Source organism: Vanessa tameamea, chromosome 4 (assembly GCF_037043105.1).
Source record: "Vanessa tameamea isolate UH-Manoa-2023 chromosome 4, ilVanTame1 primary haplotype, whole genome shotgun sequence".
NCBI lineage: Eukaryota > Metazoa > Arthropoda > Insecta > Lepidoptera > Nymphalidae > Vanessa > Vanessa tameamea.
In genome coordinates this window covers 1,247,288-1,271,042 of record NC_087312.1, presented here as the reverse complement: position 1 = coordinate 1,271,042, position 23,755 = coordinate 1,247,288, and the positions used below count along the sequence as shown (strand labels likewise).

General features: G+C 32.7%; 5 protein-coding genes across 5 annotated transcripts in view; 2 read left to right on the top strand and 3 right to left on the bottom strand.

Moving 5' to 3' along the window:
- Positions 1–23,755, bottom strand: part of LOC113396705 (rRNA-processing protein UTP23 homolog) — an 86,258-nt gene that overhangs the window by 25,166 nt on the left and 37,337 nt on the right. The window lies entirely within an intron of this gene.
- Positions 1,700–6,897, bottom strand: LOC113396659 (prolactin regulatory element-binding protein). Its single transcript, XM_026634690.2, has 7 exons — positions 6,572–6,897; positions 6,068–6,417; positions 4,926–5,064; positions 4,102–4,259; positions 3,406–3,649; positions 2,330–2,477; positions 1,700–1,942 (listed from the first exon to the last, which is right to left on the bottom strand). Exons 1-7 carry the CDS (start codon positions 6,704–6,706, stop codon positions 1,857–1,859), a joined length of 1,260 nt encoding a protein of 419 aa, XP_026490475.1. The 5' UTR covers positions 6,707–6,897; the 3' UTR covers positions 1,700–1,856.
- LOC113396657 (uncharacterized) lies at positions 8,521–15,053 on the bottom strand. Its single transcript, XM_026634689.2, has 10 exons — positions 14,727–15,053; positions 14,419–14,623; positions 11,944–12,080; positions 11,532–11,646; positions 10,747–10,864; positions 10,161–10,393; positions 9,715–9,832; positions 9,364–9,557; positions 8,955–9,149; positions 8,521–8,767 (listed from the first exon to the last, which is right to left on the bottom strand). Exons 1-10 carry the CDS (start codon positions 14,987–14,989, stop codon positions 8,606–8,608), a joined length of 1,740 nt encoding a protein of 579 aa, XP_026490474.2. The 5' UTR covers positions 14,990–15,053; the 3' UTR covers positions 8,521–8,605.
- On the top strand, positions 15,458–19,145 carry LOC113396656 (type II inositol 1,4,5-trisphosphate 5-phosphatase). Its single transcript, XM_026634688.2, has one exon. It carries the CDS (start codon positions 15,572–15,574, stop codon positions 18,128–18,130), a length of 2,559 nt encoding a protein of 852 aa, XP_026490473.2. The 5' UTR covers positions 15,458–15,571; the 3' UTR covers positions 18,131–19,145.
- Stai (stathmin) overlaps positions 20,757–23,755 on the top strand; it is a 28,171-nt gene continuing 25,172 nt past the window's right edge. Inside the window, exon 1 of the mRNA XM_064219868.1 lies at positions 20,757–21,020. Within this exon, the coding sequence (XP_064075938.1) occupies positions 21,002–21,020 (19 nt within the window). The 5' untranslated portion in view covers positions 20,757–21,001. The remainder of the gene's footprint in view (positions 21,021–23,755) is intronic.

Below are 23,755 nucleotides of genomic sequence, written 5' to 3'. Positions count from 1 at the left end.
ATTTACATCCTAAATAGTTGATAAAAACGTGAATATAAACATGATGAGAAGCTTTTTTCGTTTTAAATAAAATATAATCATTCATTTATAAAATTCTCTGAATGACGTATATCAATTGTCTAACATTGTGCTAAGACTCTCGACTAATGAAGCTGAAAAATATTAAATGTTTCAGTAACACATAGTATGAATGATTTCACTTCCTCATTGCTCTAGCTTAAAAGAACGCAGATGCCTATGTCCTGGGTTCGAAACCCCGGTTTGTTGTTTTTCTGCTGAAAAATTCTCAGTTATAGCCTGAAGTAGTGTTGCATATTAAGGTGTTAGCGATAGAATCGATAGTATTGTCACGTGTCAATACTATCGCTTACATAAATTTAGACATCCGCAACCACTTATGCATCCGCAATAATCGATGCGGATACGGATGTCGCACAAGTTGCTACAAGATCATTCTTGTTTCTTGAATTCCATGGGGCCGGCGATCGGCGCGTGTTCATTGACTAATAAGAGCGAAGTTTCGTTCGTATTCGTATTGTGTAAAATTTGTTTAGCGTAAATTAAACATTACGTATCGCACTCCGCTTATGGTAAACAGCATTGGCTATTAAGGGAGATTTCCAATTTATTTGCATGGAGTGTATTACAATGTCACCACCAGCACAAAGTGATATCTTACCGCAATAAAAAATGTTGCAATAATGCAATGTTGATGAAAATTCTCTAAAATGCTGGAGCGTCCACCGAGAAGAATTAAAACTATTATCACAATTAGCTCGCAGATTTTTGTCGACACCGCCAGGCAGTGTTCCAATTGAACAATTGATCAGTAGCGCGGGTTCGATTTACGAACTTTTGCGTAACAGACCCCGACAAAGCGGCAATATTGCTTCTTATTAAGTATAAAGCTCTAATTTTTATTTTCTGCTACTAATTAATAAAAATATAAAAAACCGTTCTATTCTTGTTACTTTATTTCTGCACCTATATAATTTTTAGTAACAAAAAAAAATTAAATCCGCATCCGCATCTGCAGATGTGAAAAAATCCCTAATCCATTGTGTAGAAGTGTGTATACTCCCGTGCCCCGGAAACCTATTGGACCTGCGCCTAAACGCTTTCTGGTCGAGTCGGAATTACGGTCTCATCGGAAAATGAGAATGAAGGAATAGAAAGTTCACTTATGTTTGCGTTGACAACTGTGGACTTGAGATATATGTGTCGAAGGCAACTAGCTTAATCAGCCATCTAATTAAACGCCTGGCCACTTTACTAAACGGCGCTGTTCAACCAGCGGCCTGAACGACATTCAGCATCTTCCGTTCATAGAACAGAGGCTCTCATGTAAATAAAAATATTTATATTGACACTTTAGGTTGGAAAATAATTATTTGGTTAAATGCAAAATATTTATTAGACTCAATATGTTCTGGTTTGAAGATTTTAATTTTTAAAGTAATTTAAATAGCTAAATGTGTCCACTCCAATGTGCTGTGTGCATTTAGAGTGTCTTTTTTTGTGATACTCTCATATTTTCTGAGATTGTTAAATTTGTTACGGACACAATTACTAAGAGTGTTAGTTCATTTCCTGATCTTACAAATCTAATACTACACTAATTTAGTATTTTGTTCTTTTTCGTTATATATTTAATGTTCTATATTCAAATAGGTTATAGGTTTTAATGAAAATAACTCAGTCCGCACTTCATTTAATTGATTCTATTTATACAAACATACATATAACAATATCTTGATGTTCGCCATTATCCTATTAAATTAAACTTATATCATTCCCAACATTCTTAAAAGTAAATATTTATATTGACAAATTAAATTATGATAAATATGTTTTCGTTATATACCTAAATATGAACATAAACAGAAGGTACAGAACAATACGAATATAATGAGTAGGATGGCAACCCAGACAGGAACAGTACCTGAAATTAAATTAATCTTCATCACAAAATATTCAATGTCGGTTTGGATTGTATAAAGTTAAATAACTAAGGACCACTTTTATAAGGACCACTATGCCTCGAAATAGTTATTAAATATTGTAAATATGTCCCTTAGACAAACCAGTTTTAGTAATATTAAAAATGTCCGAGATTTAATTTTATGATTCCAAGCGAATACTTACACAATAGTCCATGAAAAATAGTATAAGCTATACAATATTCTGACCAAATTTAGTCGAATTTCATTATGTAATTTTAAGAATGAATAAATTGTGCTCCTGCACCCGCTCCCCAGTGTAGGGCAGCGAACGTGTGTGCGTGCTCATAGGGGCGGGGCATCGTGTGCGCGTGCGTGCGCGTGCTCACCGGGGTAGGGCAGCGTGTGCACGACGAGGCGGTTGTCGACGGAGATGGAGAGCAGCGCGGCCTCGCTGCGCGCGGTGAGGGCGGACGCGCCCACCCACTGCAGCCCCGTCACGAACATGCCGTGCGCGCCGCCCACGTGCAGCACGCGCTGGGAACGATATTTTTAATCATCGAATTATTTCACTTCCATTTGAATGGCAACAAGACAAAGATGTGTTTAAATTGTTATGTTTACTATACATATGTCTAACTGTCTCTTAATCAAGTAATTTCTAAATTATCATCAATTTTTTTTTAAAGTAATTAAAACTAATTATGAACCCGATCCTAAATCCAGGCGTTTTTTTGTCTAAAAAGTATTATTTTAATGAATAATTAGATTTATTTATTAATTTAGTCCAAATAAACTTTTTACATTTTGTAAATGGTAAATTGATTATATTTCCCGGTATCTTATTGGTATCTTATATATGCGCATACCATTGCCCAAAAACGTTCTCTGTACCGTATGCAAACGGAAAGTAGGGGTTACAAGTTTATTCTTATTTCTTGTATTAATAGTATGTATATAGGGATTGCAATCCGAAAAAACGGATCCGGTAATCCGGCGGATCCGGCTTCATTATACGTCTACCTGATGATGATGATGCAAACAGTACAATGTCGCAAATAATATTTACAAAATAAAGTAAATCATTTACATATATTAAAAACAGCAGAGGTCCTTAAATTGAGCCCTGTGGTACACCCATTTGCGCCAGAGCGCCATTTGTTTTTGCACCGTTAATACTAACCTTCAAAACTCTTTCATTAAGGAAGGAGGAAATGAATTACAATGCAAGGCCCTTGATTCCATAATATTTAAGTTTTTCTCGAAGAATATCATGGCTAACGCAATCGAAAGTTTTTGATAACTCACAAAAAACTCCAATAGCATTTTGTGACTTCTCCCACTCGTCATAAATGTGCTCAAGAAATGCTATACTCGCATTAGTAGTCGAGCGACCTTCAGTAAAACCGAACTGTTTGTATATTTGTCTTAACACTAAACTAATTAAAAAGACTAAACTTCTCACCTGTAAACTAAAAGCTATATAAATGTCCACGGATCCGCTGAACATGGTGCCGACGCCTACGAATCTGCCGTCGTCGCGCACTGCGAGTGCGGAAAGCGACTCCGCCACCACCACCGTCTTCCGTAGCTGACCGCTCACAGGTTCCCACAGCTGCACCAGACCCTTTTGCTTGCCTGAACGAGCTAGGGGGTTCGCGATTGTGAACATTCGGTATTCGCCTTTTCTATCTTCTACGTCGCCGAATCTAGAATATTATAATATTTGATTGATCTTTCTCGTAGCATTTCTAATTCAAAAATTTGTAGAATTATATATTTTTCCTCAAATACAAAAAGCATTTTGGTATTTTTATATATTATTTCATATATTTAAACAAAGCATGCTTCCTTATTTGAATAATGTTATTACTCCATTTTCGTCTATGAATATACCTAAAGGTATACATAATTTAATACAAAGCAGAATTATTTACACATTCATCGTCTGTGACACACATAATACAAAGTACCTGACCTCAACAATCTTTTAAGAATCACATTGAATATGCAGGTCCAGTAACTAAAACTAAGTATCAATAATAAACATAGGGGAAGTATGGCAATACTGAAAACTTTAACTTAGTTTAAAAATGTTTGCTTCGAGTTGTGAAAAAAAATGTAAGTGAGATAGTTTAATTCTCTATGAAAACAAACTTACTTGCATCTTCTAAAGAGGTACTTAGTGCCGTTTGGAGGTTGACATGTTAGACTTAAGAGGGGTGCCGCTTTAGCTTTCGTGTCCCAAACTAATGCCTGTCCATCTTTGGCTATACTCACTAACCGACTATCACATGGGCTGAAGTCAAGGTCATCAAGCTGGAAAATTTAAATTTGATGTTGTTATTACATACTTCAATACTAAATTGCATTGATTGAATATCAATAAGATAAGAACATTTAAGCTATATCTTAAAGTCTACCAGAATTATGACACTGCCAAAAAATTTATTTATATACTTTGTGTTGCTGAATTATTTAAATGGAAAAGTTGACTGACCAAGAGTGTTAACAGGCACAAGGGATATACCATCATGGAACTTAGGGTTACATTGACAGTGTAAGGAATGCTTTATATTTCTTATGTGACTACTATTCTCTGACGGGATATTTGTCATCTGCCTTAATACAAATAAAATTTAAATCAATATTAATTTAAATGACTAGGAATACAATGAAACAGTTTCAAAACTAATAAGAGAATCTGTAATTCAATTCTTACATAAAATAGCAGCTCATCTGTGTAAAATTAATGTAATTTTTAATAATTGTATGTTTAATATGATTATTTATAACTTTTATTTCAATCAGTACATTGCTATTTACATATTAAAGCAAGTTATATATGTTGTTACCGATGTGAATATTAGAAATACTATTGCTTAAATTTTTTAACTTTTATAATTTTTTAAAATATATTATTTAGATAAAATAAATGAATAATTTAATTGTGTATGTGTACATGTGTGAGTGCATACAATTTACCTCTTTGGTGTGTCCTTGCAGTTCAAATAACAGTTGCATTTTAGGAAATGACCAGACTCTCACTTTTCCATCAAATCCGCCTGTGGCCATCAGTTTACCATCATGACTTATGGTCACAACTCGTTGCAGTGGATCATTTCTATAAATAGTTATTCATTAATTATATCCTGTTATATTACGAAATGGACTACTTTAAAAATAATAGGCTTGCTTACAACTTAACAATTACATATATATGTTCTATAAAAATGGCTCGAACACTGCTATGGATTTTTACAGTATTAATATAATTAAAGCATGAAATTATTATATTAAAAGGATAAGCAATCGAAATAAATATATGTATTTGCAAATTTTTGAATATAGCTTTTCTATCACTCAAGGACACAAGACTCATGTTAAATTAATTTTGAATAAAATAAACTTAACAAATAACCAACTTTTTTGCTGTCTTAACTCTTTATAGTCTCACTCAAAAAAGACGTCTTGTCATAGAGAAGCACACCTTTATGACTGAATAGATCTGTATATTAAAAAGCTTATACATCATTTTTTTTTGTGAGTAGTAGTTCTTTGAATCATAATTAGTATATAAATGAATATTATCGACTGTGTGGTGTTCTTTTAACACCTATTATCAACCTCCTATCGTAAAAATATTCTCAAATTGCACCTAAAGTCACATTAAAAATTATTAAGAACCTTAGGTAATTTTTTCCATCTGTAATCCATATTTTAAGAATGTATATAAAATTGTACAATAATTGATAATAATCAACGGAACTTATATATATATATTATGATATAGAACATACTTATTATGCCTACTACCCGATGATCAATACCTAAAACAACAAATGAGGTGCGGGAGATAACTAGTATATATATAAACGGAAGTATTACTTATGTACAGGACAAAGTTGGCATTAAATCATTTTCATCTTTAATCGCTAATAAAATTTAAAAAGATATTTAATGTTACATTTGATTAATATTTGGTATTTTTGCTGGTTATTATTATTCATCACTCAAAATTAATTATATTTTGCATTACATAAAATACGAAACCTTTTATGCATCATTGTTCAAGGATATTCTAATTCAGCATACAATATAATTTTGTTTGTCAAAGCAGTACCAACCCAAAATCTGTTTGCACACTGTCACAAGGCCTAATTTCAAAAGACATCCTTTTGTCTGTAGTGTGATTATGGCTTTCCATTTTCGATATATTATCGTTCTCGGATATAGTACGGCGACGGCGTACGAGGCCGTTTTCGGCGCGAAAGCTCCCGCGACGCATCTCTGCTGCATCCACCATTTTAACATTAACTTTGTACAGCTGGCAATGACTCTCCTGACCTGCTGCCAGGTATATCTTGTTCTGCACATTCTGTACAAAACATGTCATAACCACATTTGGTCCCGTCTCGTACCTCATCACCTCTTCAGCGACGAATCGCGTTCCATTGTGTGATAGTTCAAATATTTCCTGTAAATTAAAAAAAATCGACTTAACACTAGACGTTAACTTGAATGATGTAAGTAAACAAGAATTGGAAGTGATAATAAAATTGGTGACGCGTATCGAAGTATATGTAGAAGTTTTTCTTGTTTTTTCTTGTAGTGAGTATGTCAACACTTACGAATCCATTTGCGACACCCGTGTTCGATGCTCCACCTCCTCCCGCTACAAGAACGTGACGATTCGTCAGAGTCTGAAGCGTGTAAAGAGGAAAATCGACCTTCGCAAGTAAACCATCGCATCTATTGCGAGACATCTTCACTTATAACATCTATTTAACTTATATTAAGTGGTGCCACCGACTAATTACTACTACCTTAGCTCTAAATATAACCACATCAGTCTTTTTATTTGATCAAAGCAACAAATAATTAAAATAATATGTTTTAAATCAAGGAACTAAACAACTGACTGGCAATTGGAATTTCACTACTTCCAACATGACAAAAGTCAAAGTGACAGCTTTCAGTGTATGAAGGTCGCTTTAAATATTATGCGATGGTAAACAGGGTAATCGTACGAATGTTGTAATATGCCTTAGAAATCTGTATAAATTTATTTTAAATACCATTATTAAATCAAGTCTATACCTATAATAACATATTTCCTCCCCTCACGCGAAATGCAACTGCGGCGTGCTTTATGAAAAGCAACGACTTGCTTCTAATATTATTTTATTTCATGTTTAATAAATAATTACGTTTTGGAGATTGTTATATTAAATAAAGCACGTTTCTTAATAAAATTATTAAATATTTTTATTGTTTTGGATACAGAGTTTACAGTCTCACCACAAAAAATGAGATAAATATTTACTAAAAATAGTTCACCATATCATTTAACAATTTTATTTTGACACTTGATTAAAATAATGTAAATTTAAACAAAAAGTGTACTCATGAGGCAATCTGCAATTGATTTAGTTATATAAAATGTGAAAATATTAAACTTAAAGCACAATCAATAACATATTATACCATACCCTATTCCAATCGAAGTCGCAAATATATTCAAACCATTAAATATACAATACGATTTGCTATACTAAGGAGGAGGACTTCTGAGTTTCTTTCGCCGGTTATTCTCAGGTCAGGGTATTTTCTTTTCCGAACTGGTGACAGTGTTTAATTTGACATTCAATAAGTATAAAGAATAAAGAAATTTGAGTTTGAGTACAATACAACACAATTTAACTACTTATATACCTTAATAACAATTTCGCCGACATTCGAAACGCGACTTTTTTGCGAATCTATAATGAATAACATAGATTATACAAAATATCGACCAATGATATCATTAATGGAAAGGAAGAAAGGCTGAAGCACCAAAACAGTACTCTTTGAAAATTAGTTTTAATATTATGTTACTAAACCTCATTTCCCAAAACTACAATTTAGAAAGTCTAAAGGGCCATTTTAGCCCTTTCTTCCTTTACACTAACAATATGGTGTCAATTCATTTTCGAAGTTGTTAATTTTGCTTTACTCTTCTTGTGATTGAAATAGACTATACATAGAAATATGGCATATTCAAATAATTTCGAAAGACAAACTCACTCTGATAAAGTATACAATATCAAATTAAATAGATGCAATAATAAATTAAACTTATAACATAAATTCCACAAAATACATTATTTTATTCCAATGGTAAGAAGAGTTTGTTATATAAACATTGGAAGTAGAAATAAATTGGAAAAGTATTTACATAATATATCAGAGCTATTAGCATCACATATAGAATATATAAATGTTTGATTTATTGTTATGTTTACTGATCCTGCCGTTGGAATAAATTATAGTATTTATTCTAATGGACAAGTATTGACAATTTTGATAGCTCTTAATCACAACATGTTCAATGTAACGAGATCATTAACAAATAACTTTTGCGCCGAATCTGTCGATTGTTAGCATACATCATCATTAAATTAATTCGAATAGATTACTGACTACAAATTGGGTATTTTTTTAAACGCCATTCAAGAGAAATTGAGCGCAATAGTCTATTTTAAATATGTATATTTATAAGTCATGTAATTATATAGCATTGTTTATAGATTATGTCCAATATTGGTGGAAACCAAGAGGCACCAAAGACAATATTTACACTGCTCCTTTATCAAAGGACAAGGGCCGGTGCTGTCTCCAGCCTAGTATGTAAATATAATAGATCGTATGAGACCATCACGCACAGAGTCGCTGCTGTGTCCGATGCCAAAGTTGAAGAAGACGGATTCTGCGGCGACCTGCTGCGCGCACGTGCCCATGGGATACCATCCCACCTTATTGAACACTATACCCACTTTATATACCTGTAGACAAATCACAATAATGCTATTTTAGAATTGCATTATATTTTATTTATCAAAATTTATATATCGTTTATTGCCAAATTCCAAATAAATCTTATTTGAACAAAATGTTGTTTTCCTCAGTAATTCTGTTGGACAATTCTAAGCAATCTCGAAACGAATAACTAGTAACGTCTGCAAAGGGAACCTTGTTCCGCTGGATGTAGACGCGGCGGTTGAACATGATGTCGAGCAGGTGTCGGTAGGGCACGCGGTTGGTGTAGTGCGTGTAGGACAGGCGCGCGCCGTCGGCGTCCAGCAGGTGCGCGTACAGCAGCTCCGAGTAGCCGCTGGCGCCGCCCGCGCCGCCGCCGCTCTCCTCGCTCGGCGCCTGCGTCGGCACCTGCGCGCGTCGGGATCGTAGTCGAATTCAATTATAAACTTATTATTTGTCATTGTACTCATAGCCTTTTTTATATTTTTGCATTTTGTATACTCATTTAAATTATCCTGCTGCGTCGGTACGGTTTGCATATTTACCAAACTACGTCATCGACGCAAGGTCCATAGATATTCTGACTGAGCTATAAGTATGTATGTATAAAAAAGATTGATACCTGAACACCAAGCACATAGATATTTTTATCGACCATGAATGTAACAGAGCAGTCCAGGGCACTTGTATTGAGGCAGTCCGTGTGCTGCACTATGGCTCGCTGACAGTAAATCTTGTGCATGTTGTTGCTGTGCATCTCATCCATCACCACCAAGCCTGACATTGGGTTGGGGATTGAATAGGGTGCTCGTACACCTGTTACATCAAATATTACAATATTTAATTAAAATTCCAAAGCATCTTATCCATCACTTTCACAAGATAGAATAAAATCCTTCTAATAAAATACAATCATTTTAAACGGTATATACATGTACTAGATAGATAGATTTGGACACTCCTCGGAACTGACCGTCCTGTCGGGAGGGGCGCGGGTAGGTGACACAGGGCTGCGGGCGCGACAACTCTGGCGCGCACCACACCTGCTCCACCGCCACTGGGCTAGGCGTGTCCACCGTGAATGTCGGCATCTGCACCATAACAATAAGACTTAGTAATTGTCGATAGAGTAGTATTATAGAACAATATTTTAACAATTAGTGGAGCATTAGTAGAGTCGAATTGAAGATATATTTTATATAGATGTTATTCATCAATACCAATTAGGGGTGTCGAGGACTTATACATTGGCAGACAACCAACTCAACCTACAAAAGCATTCGTGGGGTGTTGGCGTCCCTCAGGCACGCGTAAACGTTTTCGAAATTATTTCCGCAATAGCGTAAAAAAGTACTGAACCGAACGCTTATAGTTTGAATAACAGCACTAATCGTGGTGGTGACGAAAGCCTGTTCTCACATTACAGGGTGGACCTCCACCGATGAGTTGCTTGCGAGGCACGCGCGACGCAGAGAAGCCGGCGGGAAGCGGCACGTCGGTGCTGGTGGACAGAATGTTCATGAGCACAGCGAAGGCCTCCGACTCGCTGAGCAGCGCCGAGCGCGCCGGGCCGCCCGCGAACTGCTGCGGCGACAGTGTCAGGAAGCGGATCTTCTCTACTGCACTCCGAATCGACACTTTCTCTTTATGTTCTGCAAAGTGGTACACGAAATTTATAAATCATTATAAAAACAACTTTGAAGAAAATTATAAAATGTAATAATAACATTATTAAATATATACAGATGCAATAGATAGATAAAATTGGGATAATTAGTCCAGATTCTCTCAAGTTGTATATGAAACACATAATACATTCATTGAAACTGTTTATCTACTTTCCAATTAAGACCGAATTGTAGCGTTTTAGCTCATTCTACAATTTTAATGGAAATAAAAATTGTTAGAAAATTGGCTGCTCTATGTGATTTGACTCTTGTTACTATTACACCCTCTCTATCTAAAACAAAACTTTATTTCATTTTCATTATGCCTGTCTAATTACCTGTCTTTGGTTTCTTGTTGTGTTCAATCGGAGGGGCTGTGGTATCCGAATCATTGGCACGACATGTATCCATTACTGTCTCTGGACTACTCTCTGCACTGCTATCAACATTAACTACCTGAAAACATATTACTTAGTTATTAGCTACTTGGTGCTGTGTAACCCCTGTTCAACATTACTGCCCCTTGGGTTAAAGTGTAGTCTTATATAACATTAAAAGATTATTATTGTTAACCTTTCTCAACAAATGGGCTATAAAATCTAACACTAAAACACTTCAAATTTATACATGAAGGAATACCGATTAATATAATTTTATTAATACAATTATTTTAAATGCATAAAATATTTTTACAGGTGACAATGTCAACTAGCTTAATATTACAAAATCACGAAACTGTTTAATGGCCAAACAAACAATAAATCAGGTTGTATGTATATGTGTGTATAAAAATAAATTGAAGGTAAGATAATTGTGTTATGAACCAAAACCAGTACATTCATATACAGACTAGTAGATCATCTGATTAGTGCTTTCACAAACAATCTTTTCAGCTCTATATAATAGAAGTATAGATATATTTTTTGAAAGCAGTTACTATTAAGAATTATGAATCAAAATAATATTTTTTTTGTTCAAAAACAAGTAATACTTTTATTTTATGAATCCACTTACTTAAAAACCTTAATAAATAGTCATATGCAACATATTAACAGAAATATAGCCAATACTTCTATATTAAAAAAGGACCCACTTTTAAAATCTGTAATTATTATTAAAATACCTGTTCCTTTTCCTGAGAAGTAGATGGAATGGGACTCTTTTGCCTGTTCTCAGATGCACATTCTCTGGGTGGGCTGACACTTCTCTCAGTCCTTTTTTCTAGAGCTTTTGCATACCTACAAATATACATATTGTCAAATAATTAAAAAAAATATACTTCAGTGACACTTTGTTGATACCACAACTTGTCACAAAAAGGACAGACTCTACGAAAAAAAGATTAAATGCATGTGTTGCATAAAATATTCTTAAAACACGAGACCAGCAATAGATAGTACACTTGTGTTTGTTGATACACTAGTGCAATATAACATGTCCTGGATAATAGTAGGAATCCACCAGGAGGACACATAACACATATATTATAAACTTTTATTACCTAAGAATAACAACTCCAATTAATTGTAAGTTACCTGACGGCTGCTTCAAACAGATCCAGTTCACTGTCAACGTTAAGATGGTCTAAGGAGAAGACTGTGATTACTGTATTTAATTCAACCTCTTCGAAACTGCTGTCATTTAATACCTCCTTGGTATTTGTGCTGATAATCTAAAAAAAAAATAACTATAGAAATGTTCTCTATTCACTTTATTATTCTTGAATTTTAATTTTAATTTAATTCAAGACAAATTGAATTTGTCAATAAAAAATAAATTCTTTAAAATTAATCAAAAATAAATTTAAATTGGAATTTAAATACAGTGGATTTCATTTATTACGACCTTGATTGTAGCGACCATTCGTCTATAGTGACGTTAAATCTAAGTCCCTTGAATTAAAGCATACTATAGTATGTACAAACATATGGCTATAGCGACTTTGGATGTAACGTCGAGTTCGGGCGTAGGGACTGTTTTTATTGAATAGTTTGTAATAAATTCTTGAAAATCCCATGCAGATGTTGCGACCGGAGTCGGCCGCCAAAGTCACGAAAGAGCTTTCTTATCTGTTGTTTACATCCACACAGATGGTCAGCAATCTTTACTTTTTGTTTATAGATATTAGCTAGATAATTAGGTAGGTAAGCGTTTACGTTTCCGAGTTAAAATGGTTCAGTTACAAATTGATATTCAGAGTAGCAACTGTGTATAATAAACTTTTGTATAAGTATGGCTCCTAGACGCACGTTCACTGTTAAAGAAAAGGCGGAAATCGTTTCAAAATTGAAAAATGGTGCAAACAATACTGATTTTTTGCAAAGAATACAAAGTTTCGCATTCAACAATATCTACGATGTGGAAAAACCGTGATAAAATATTAGAGTGCTTTGAGTCCAAATCTTTAAAAATTAAGAAAAACCGCAAGCCGACGCATCAAGATGTTGAACAAGGCCTTCTAGTGTTGTTTAAAGCTCAAAGAAGCCAAAACGTACCTTTGAGCGGTCGTCTGCTGCAAGAAAAAGCTAATCATTTTGCCAGACTATTTGGGAAAATAGATTTTGAGTGTTCGGAAAGCTGGATATACCGATTTCGTCAACGGCACGATATTGTAGTAGGCAAAGTTTGTCGAGAAGCCGCTAGCGTATCGCATAGTGACTGTGACAACTGGCTAAAAACAGTTTTCCCAAAATTGATTGAAGGTTACACTGATAGCCAAATATGGAACGCAGACGAGACAGGTTTGTTTTTTAAGCTTACGCCTGAAAAAACATTGAAATTTAAAGGAGAAAAGTGCGTAGGTGGAATATTATCAAAACATAGAATCACCGTGCTTGTTGCATCAAGCATGGCAGGGGAAAAAAGAAAATTATTGGTCATAGGCAAGGCAAAAAAGCCCAGGTGTTTCAAAAATGTTAAATCTTTACCAGTTGATTACCAAGCAAATAAAAAGGCCTGGATGACTTCAGATATTTTCGAAAACGTTCCACGAAAATGGGACTCCCAGTTAAGAAATAAAAAAAAGAAGATCATTTTATTTATTGACCATTCAATTGCCCAGCTCATCCTAAAATTGAAAATTTGACCAACATAAAACTGGCATTCTTGCCACCAAACACAACATCGGTGATTCAACCTATTGATCAAGGGATAATTAAAACCCTCAAAAGTCATTATCGGAAGATTTTAGTACGGAAAATGATGAACAACACGAATGCGGCAGGCTCATTTTCCGTGAATCTTTTAGATGCTATTGAGATGATAACTATGGCATGGGCTCGAGTGACTCCTGATATGGTCAAAAAGTGTTTTCTACATGCTGGGTTCTGTAAATCTTCGGTTATCACAAAAATTGACGACGATTCTGACAATGAGTTGGACATACCATTCGCACAGCTGACAACATCATCAGGCGGGACCAATGTTGCAGATTGGGAAACATATGTCAATATTGACAGTCAGCTTATCACCACTAGCAATTTGACTGATAATGAAATTGTTGAAACTGTTGTTCCATCACCTACAACGCAAGATGAGGAAGAAGAAGATGGCAAGGAAGGTGAGATTCCTACAACTGAGGATGTGTTATGTGCTGTGACAAGGCTAAAACGATATTGTCTATTTGGTGATGGAAAGGATACTATAGACATTGAAGGGGTAATGAAAATAGAATACACCCTACAGCATATGTTATCACAGAAAAATGAATTGAAGCAAAGTAATAGTACACAATTTTTTAAATGTATCAATAAATAACTATGTGTGCAAATATTTTTAATAATGAATGAATATAAACCATGTACATGTCTATATCTTTTTGCCTTTGCCTGTAATGACATCCAGATGTAACGACGAAATAACAGTGGTCCCTTCATCGTCGTTATACCTGAAATCCACTGTAGTTATATAATATTATGACTATTTTTTTAATAGAAAAAGTTTTTATGTGTTACAATAATCTAAAACATATATAATAAAAATATATAACAATAATCTATAGCATATGTTACCTGAATACATTTCTCCATTAAAACATTTTCTTCAAACAGTCGTGCAAATTCATAGGCCCTGCATGCATTTCTTGGATACAGATCAGACCAAAGGTACCTTGTGCACTCTTTGACTAAATGAGGTAGCATATATTTCTTGGCTCCATAACACAATTCACAAGCCTTGTCAAATGAACTGATGTTTATGTTACCTGTGTATATGTATCTAAAATAAAATTTAGATTATAATACAATTTAGATATATTAAAATATATACTGTAAACTAACACTACAAACACACAAATACATATATAATTATTTATACTTACTCTAATAAAGCTTTAAATGCATCTATTTGGACATCAACAATAGGTATACTCTCATTCCGTTCTGCCATACCGCCATAAAACATAGCTTCAAAAACTGGCGATGCCATAGCGAGTATCAATTTGTGACCAACAAGGACTACCTGGTTGGGCTCCGTGCCTACTAAGAAAGTGCAATCAGACCATTGTCCTGACTGGAGTAGATAGGCACCTCTCTGTTTCAGCTCCGTACATTCCAGCTGCCAATCCGTAGGTGCAGCTCCCATTGTTACTTATAACTAAGCTAAGTAAATGAAATATCCAGAGGAACTAATATTAATGCTGAATGAATTATTTATTTACTGTAAGTGTATTCTTTTGGCAATGACAGATGCGGCCTTCGAAATAATTTTATGTAACCGTTAATTGTCAAAACAGTTTTACAGAAACACCGAGAAACGGAAATTTAAAAATTTAATTTAAATTGTTTAAAAATTTTACTTAGAAAACAATAAAATAATATGTTTATATATGTCTTTATTGTAATGCATTTTACTTCTTCTTATTTAAGCCATTTACCAATACCTAGAATAGAATTTAAGAGTTTTATAAAGTAAAACATAGTAATTATTTTCAATACCTTTATTACTTCATCTATTACCTTCGATTGTTAGCATATTCCTTACAGTTTTGAAATCCTTAAAATACAAAAACAAATAAATCCTGTTGTGTGCTTTGAAACCTATTTCCAAACTTAATCGATAAAGAATGTCAGTTGTCAAATATATATCGTATACGATTTGGGATGCTAGAGTTATGTCAGAAAAATAATTGTATTGGTGATAAACCAATTGGATATAATATTTAAAATGAATCACGAGGAGATAAAATGTGTGGTACAAGAAAAGTTTCTATCGAGTGAACGAGTAACAGCATTTCTATGCGATGCAAAAGTGCTCCACCCGGAATGGGTAAAAAAGGACAGGCTCTTAGCAATCGTGGAATATGGAGATGAGAAAGCTGTTTTTTGTTTATTTACGTCATGTTACCCACCGAAATCTTTCACTGACTTATCTATAGAAATAGTACTGCCAATTGACAATAGTTTTAAGTGTGAAATAGACAACAAACCTTCAGATCCTGAGGCAATTTTGTACCTGAATTTACAGTCACGTAATAATAAATTTAAGTTTGAAATCCAAATGACTCCTCGCGTAGATAACTTTGTGGATGATCTGTTTCGAGGTATAGAAGCTGTTAATAAAGTACATATACAGCCTGAGTTTGTTTGGCTGAAAAAATATAATGGCAAAAATGAAGATGACATCTTAGCTCATAGCCTGGTCGTCCCACGGAGTGGCGTCACACAACCACAGGCTCCCGTAGCAATCAGAGAGAGTCTCATAAAGCGGAAAATGTGTGATAAAGAATTTGATTATACATTTACCAAAAAATTTACAATATTCTGTGGGACTTGGAATGTTAATGATAAATCTCCTGTAATGCCACTTAAGGATTGGTTATGTGTAGATAAAGAGCCACCCGATATTTATGCAGTTGGTTTTCAAGAATTAGATCTCTCAAAGGAAACTTTTCTTTTTGATCAAACACTGAGAGAAGATGAATGGTACCATGCAGTTGTGACATATGTGGATAAAAGAGCTAAATATGTTAAGGTAGAAAAAGTGAGGCTAGTGGGTATGTTGCTGATTGTCCTTATCAAAGAGAAACACTATTCTCACGTCCGTAATGTCATTTGTGACACGGTTGGAACAGGTATTATGGGTAAAATGGGAAACAAAGGTGGAGTGTCAATAAGGTTTGACTTACATAATACCTCTATATGTTTCGTTAACTCTCATTTAGCTGCACATGTTGAAGAGTATGAAAGGAGAAATCAAGACTTCAGAGACATTTGCAATAGAACAAGGTTTGCACAGCTTAATCAACAGCCAAAAGCAATTAAAGATCATGACCACATTTACTGGCTGGGAGATCTTAATTATCGTATCACTGAACTAGATCCGCAAAGTGTTAAAAAGTTTGTCAGTGAAAATAATTTTGCACCTGTCTTGGAGTGGGATCAGTTAAAACAACAGCATAAGAATAGTAATGTATTTGCCGGATACTTAGAGGGCATCATTAACTTTAAACCAACTTACAAATATGATCCAGGAACTGATAATTGGGATTCAAGTGAGAAAAACCGTGCACCCGCTTGGTGTGATAGAATTTTTTGGAAGGGTGAAAACATTACACAACTAGCTTACAGAAGTCATCCAACTTTAAACATAAGTGACCATAAGCCTGTGTCCGCAATATTCACATCAGAAATCAAAATAATTGATGAGGAAAAATATAGAAAAGTGTATGAGGAAGTTATAAAACAATTAGATAAACTTGAAAATGAACTCATACCACAAGTAAAGGTTGATGTGACCGAAATAGACTTTGGCACAGTTAGGTACTTAGAACTGCAAGTAAGAACAATTATAATAAAGAACACTGGCAAATTGCCTGTAGAGTTTGAATTTATCAAGAAACTTGATGAAGCAAATTTCTGCAAAGAATGGCTTATTGTTGAACCTTACAAAAAATGTATTTGTGCTGATGAGTCATGTGAAATTCAACTTAAAGTACTTATAAATAAAACTTCAGCATGTAAAATGAACGCTGGAACTGACAAATTGTATGACATTTTAGTTCTCCATTTATATGGTGGAAAAGATATTTTCATCACAGTAAATGGAACCTACCAAAGAAGTTGCTTTGGATGTTCAATTGAAGTGCTAGTCAACTTAAACATCCCAATAAGAGAAGTACCTGTTGGAAAACTCATAGAACTTGAAAGCAAGAGAGACCAATGTGTTTCCAACCAGTCAACATATTCTATACCAAAAGAAATATGGTTTTTAGTTGACCACATTTATCTTCATGGCTTAAAAGAGCCCAATCTGTTTGAACAGCCAGGTTTACATTCAGAAGTGTTGCAGATAAGAGACTGGTTGGATAGTGGGTCCATAGATCCTATACCAGGAAGTATACATTCAGTTGCTGAAGCACTTCTCTTATTATTAGAGAGTACAGCAGATCCAATTATACCCTATAATCTCCAGTCTGTGTGTCTCAGAGCATCTGCAAACTATTTACAATGTAAGCAGATTATAATGGAATTGCCAGAGTTTAGAAAAAATGTCTTCCTATATTTATGTGAGTTTTTACAAGAGGCTTTACAGCATAGCGCCGAAAATGGATTAGATTCGAAAACTTTATCGACTCTTTTTGGTGCAATATTTCTAAGAGATAATCCTAACTTGATGCAAGAGCCGCAATCTCGGATAAACAAACAAGTTATAGACAAAAAGAAAGCTCAGTTTGTTTACCACTTCCTTATAAATGATCACAGTGACTTAATATTTTCCAGATAGTTATATTAATATTGTAAATATTTATTTTAGTTATTGAAATACTCACAACATTCTTCATTAATGACTTTAGTTTTATTTATTTCTAGTTATAGCTTTTAAATGTCGACAAATTAATATCTTACAATTGACAATTTTCTATGTGTAATGGATGTATAGCAAAGGGGCATTTATAGAAGTTTAGACTTTTCTCATGATTCATTGCTTTATTTGTAATTAATATCATACCTGTAGCATTGTTTAGTTATTATTATAATTACAACGAATAGTTATACCAAGTGGCCAATCAAAAGTTTTAAGAATAGTGTTTATTTAATCTTAATATATCCATGAAACCATATTATATATAAAAGAAAATACCTATGTATTTAAATATTAATTTTTATTTATGATAACATTTTGATATTATTTATCAAACTACTACTAATAATACCTTTTATATGTAACTGACACATGTATAATAGTGTCAAGAAGTTATTGCTACTAAATCACTGTAAAAGTAGGTATCATGTAGATGGTGTTAGTAGAATATGTGATCATACAGAAATAGTTCAAAACATGTTAGTTCATTGTGTATTTGATAATTATTTTATTAACTTATTATATATATTTATTTTTAATCTACATGGTTGTCTTTATTCAATATATATTTCATCTGTCGTAATAATTCCACCAAATTCATTTCCAACTATGTGCTTAAAACTAAACACAATATATAAATGAAAATGTGTTAGAAAAATATAAAAAAATATTAATTATATTTTACAATCATTCATAAAAGTTACTGCTCCTAATTGAATATTACCAATATAAAATTGTATATCAATAATAAAAAAGGTGGCCTAAACTTTGAATGAAACATTTTATTCTATTATTGTAATTAAATTTTGACTTTTGCTTAGAATGTTTTACTTAATATTTACTAAATCAATGTATTTAATATCTATAAAGTGATAACTAATGTAACAACATACTTATACAAATCTATTTGTTATTATTTATTAAACAATGAAACACTTTACTTGTAATTATTTTATAATCTTGTGATAATAATTATATTTGATTTAATTTATTTTACTTGTTTCTTGTTGGAATTGTTAGTGAATAAAATAAAAGTAATATTCTCATGGGAAATTAACCATATCTTGCATATTCTTAAAAGACATAATTAGTAAACAAGATTACAATTTTTTGTTATTTACATTGTAATAATTTGGTCATAAGTTCTATAATGTTAAAAGGATTTGCAAATTTTTTATTGATTAAATAAATGAGAAAGCTGAATTCTGAGAGCAGGTACACTAATATATACACTAAGTGTACTAAATGGATTCATAAGAATTCATAAGGGAATAAATTGAAAAGGTAAGTAAAATATCTGAAATTACAAGTAAATTCTACTTCTGCCAGTGTCCATTAGTTATTATTTAATTCATATATTAACCAGAGTTAATTCATTCTGAAGGTATGTTTTTCTGCTTTTTCATACAGCGTTATCAAGGAAATATATAAATAGATGTACTATAAAAGGACAATAGTAATTATGATCACGAATATTCTCTAAGAACAAACATTTTCTTCAGTTTCCAGTTATGCAAGAGGAGTGTTAGCTTTTCGTTTAAAGTTCTTTTATTAATACGTTTTTATTTTAATTATTTGTTTTGCTTACTCTACTTATACTTAACCGGTTTATATTGTCAACTATGATGTCACTCTCAAAATAAGTATAAATGTCGATTAAAAACCCTTCGAGTTTTTAGTATACACCAAACTTGAGAGAATATATTTTCCAATGTAAGTGTAAACAAAAACTCTTTTAATACAGTTTTTTAGCTTTTTATACTTTTCTTCTGTTAATACTTCCCCTAAAAATATCTATAAAAACCCCTATGCATCTTGGTTCCCCTTAAATTTGGGGAAAAAAAATAAACTCTTTAGAACTGAGAATTGGGGTGAAAAAAAATTAGCAGGATTTTTTTTTTTGTAAATATATATTTTTTTTGTTTTTATAACAATAATAAATAAAATTTTAATTTGAAACTCTTATTACTTGAATTCGCTTAAAAACAATGTTGATTAATATAAGTATTTGAAACGGGATATTTACCATGTTTTTTATTTTTATTTGGTGGAGCACGATATTTCGACATTATCTGCGAATGTCTTGTTCACGAGCTCCATCAAATAAAAATAAAAAACAATGTAAATATCCCGTCTCAATACTTATAGTAATAAAAATAACCATGTTAATTTAGAAAATGTTGATTAATGTCTCAGGTCGATTCAGTGAATTGGATCCAGTAAATAAAATTGTCATTATGTTATCTGGACAATAAATTCCTACTTTTTAAGACTGCAAGTCCTATGTTTATTTTTCTTTGATTTTAGAAAAAATATATTTAAATGTATATTTACATCTAACGTTATTAATAAATTACATATAATAATGATAATTTAATTTCTGAACCATATAATTTTTTCATTTTATAACCTTTTTTGCACACAATATGCAATATTTTGAACGCAGCTTCCTAGATCCTCGATCGATTTAATTGAAGTAAAAGAGCGGCAAATTTAATTTAGACCAATTGGAAGCATGCTTGAACCGTTATGTCAATCGGTGTCACTGAAGTTCAATCATATTTACAATAACAACGATTTCAACGACCAAGGTTTTTCAATACTTCACATCCTGCCTTTCTTCAGTTCAAATTCAATTCGTAACTGTTTCAACGGTGCACATTACAAAGTTAAAAAGCAGGCGCGGGTCAAAAACTTTATACAGTTTGCTGAGCATTTGTATTAAGCGGACGCGATCTTACAGACTCCTGCAATTTGCTTTTCTTTGTTTGAAGAAACTCTTTCACAAAAACAATGGAAGTTGAAACTAAATGTGAGTAAATATTTTTAAAATATGTTTTTTCTATCCTTAATATAATTTTATAGAATATTTTTATTTACTAAATAAAATGGCTTCTTACGAAAAAATATCTAAATTTTTTAATATATACCGCTCATTCTTAAAAACAATAAAAGTTTTTACGTATGTAACCGATAAATTAAAGTGAATTATTAAATGTTATTTAATGTGATTGTTTAAATATTACCAACGTTAAAGTGATTTTTTTTAATTTATCATTTCAAACGTTACTGAAAACAAATATCAATGCAATGTATTAAATATATAACTAATAAATTAAATAACAAAACTGTTATTTTAAATATTATCGCGATGTTTCAAATTGGTCAACATATAGTATAATCAACACACACTTTTTTATTTTAAACATTTAAAAAATTAAGCTTATTTTTTTAACCGTCGAATCTATTTACGTATTTCACATTACTCCTGCGCAGCCCAGTAACTCCGTGTTACATGTTTATTCCTACATCCTAAGGGATATTTGTTTAAACCCGGTGCATTTTCATTACACTACAATCTCAGTGCAGTACCCATATGCTGTTCTATTTTCAGTCAAACAATGACAACGAGGATTTATTATTAATACGTGAATAGCTCGCGGAGTCTCTTCAACTTTGATCTGAGTATACCTATTTTATATTTCTCCTTTCATGTAACTATATCGCTTCACGTGATAAATATTATTCCACACACAAAATAACAAAATAAAAAAAAAAATCGTTTTAGGTATATTTTTACAAAATTTAACGAATATTTGTCTTATTACTTTATTTGTTCCGTTGCGGCTTTGAAACAAGTTTTGACTCTTCTTTTTAGCCCGTCTACGTTTTTAGTTGTCATACCTTAAAATTTAAAAGATAATTATCTAGAGAACGTGTCCGTTATACTTAACTTCCTTTTACTAAAATATTGGCAATTAATAAAATGTTGATAAGTACGTTGGGTGGTAGGAAGTGTATAATTAACACTATTGATTTCTTAGTCTTGTTTATTTACTATTGGCACTATATACTGGTTATTACTGCAGATTCCTACGGGATAGTACCTCTAACATGGACTTCTGGTGTACTGTCAAATAAATATACTCGAATTTGAACTAATCAAAGACTATCAGATTTAGACGAACACAATTTTTCTACTTTTTATAATTCCTAACATCTGTCTGAGAAATTTTACTCAAATTTGATAATAGATGATCTTTGTGCGTCACTAACATTATTTAAGTTTACTCATCTATGTTTGGTATACATCCAATTAGATATCGAATTATTTCACCTTGTATTTTAAATTAATACATAGAATTACCTAATAAATTAGAATATATTTACAAAAAACTTGGTCCCATTTATTTATATCTTCTTCTATTTATATGGTGTCAGCGCAGTATTTTTTATTACAATACAAGAAAACGGAGGTCTCACAGCCAGCCTTCATTTCAAAGGAGTGTCCTTACTCCCTAAGAAAACTACTGGTGTGTTATGTTGTGGGGTTCGTTTTCCATACATGTTGTTGAGGCGCTTAACCTTAGTCGACTCTGTATTAAATATTTACGACATCAATTAATAAGGGGTGGCTCCTTATCTAAGTATGCAGAGTTATGTTACATGAAGAACAGACTAAGAAAACAAAGGTTCAAGTCAAGTTAAATTCTTTAACTAAAAAACATATTGTAACAAGCTAACAGCTGTTTTAAAGTATCAAATAATAATTATCACATGTTCTTTAATATAATCTACTGTAAAAGTTCATTAAAATTTTTAGGATTCGCAGTCATAATATAAAAAATTCATAAATATCTTTTATTAGCCACTTAACTTAACCAACTGTGATTACAGACAAAGCGACCGTTGGTCACAAAAGTTGTCCGTTAGTGACTCACGCGCATCTCTTCCACGCCTACGCCAATGTTCTATATTTTAAGTTAAAAATCGTTATAGGGAAACGAAACGTCTGCTTGTTTCTGACATTTCCTTGGTAATTTCTGCTTGTTTATGGGCGAAAAAACAAAAACCCGTTTTAAAAAAAAAACATATTTTTGTCATAATTTTCTATCTCGTTAAGAATCAACAATCTGGAAAATGGGAAAAGGGGAGTGGCGTTGTTTATATGGACAGCTTGAATGAGCCGGAAATTGAATGGATTATTTTCTCGCATGATAAATTCTATCATTTTATTTCGCTTAACATAATATAGCATTTATTTTAACAAGACCCATCCAGCACGGTTAAATAAGGGTCAACATAAAACAATATTGAAAGACAAATATTAAAAGACAATTTGTTCTTTGTTGAGGCTTCTGTTGGCGTACGCAGAACACCAGCGAAGTATCATTATGATCTGATGAATAGTTTAGGATAGTATAGAGGACAAACATATATAAAAAAAAAACATTTTTATTCATTGAGATCAAGTCAAATCGTTCATTTCATCAATAAGAAAAATAAAAGAGTTACCTGTAAAATGTTTACTTGTTGTTAAGACGCTATGAGTAATGAAGCGAAGGGAATCCGATATAGTTTTTTCAGTTTAAGCTTTAGACGCGACGGTTTTAATGCGATTTAATCGTGACGGTTATTTGCATTCGCTCTCAGTTTATATAGGACGCACTGAAGTAACTAAATGTAAACAATGAACTTAGATAAAACGATATCCTTGGAAGAAATATTTTACATCTTTATATATAAAATACTGGCGTTTGGGTTTTT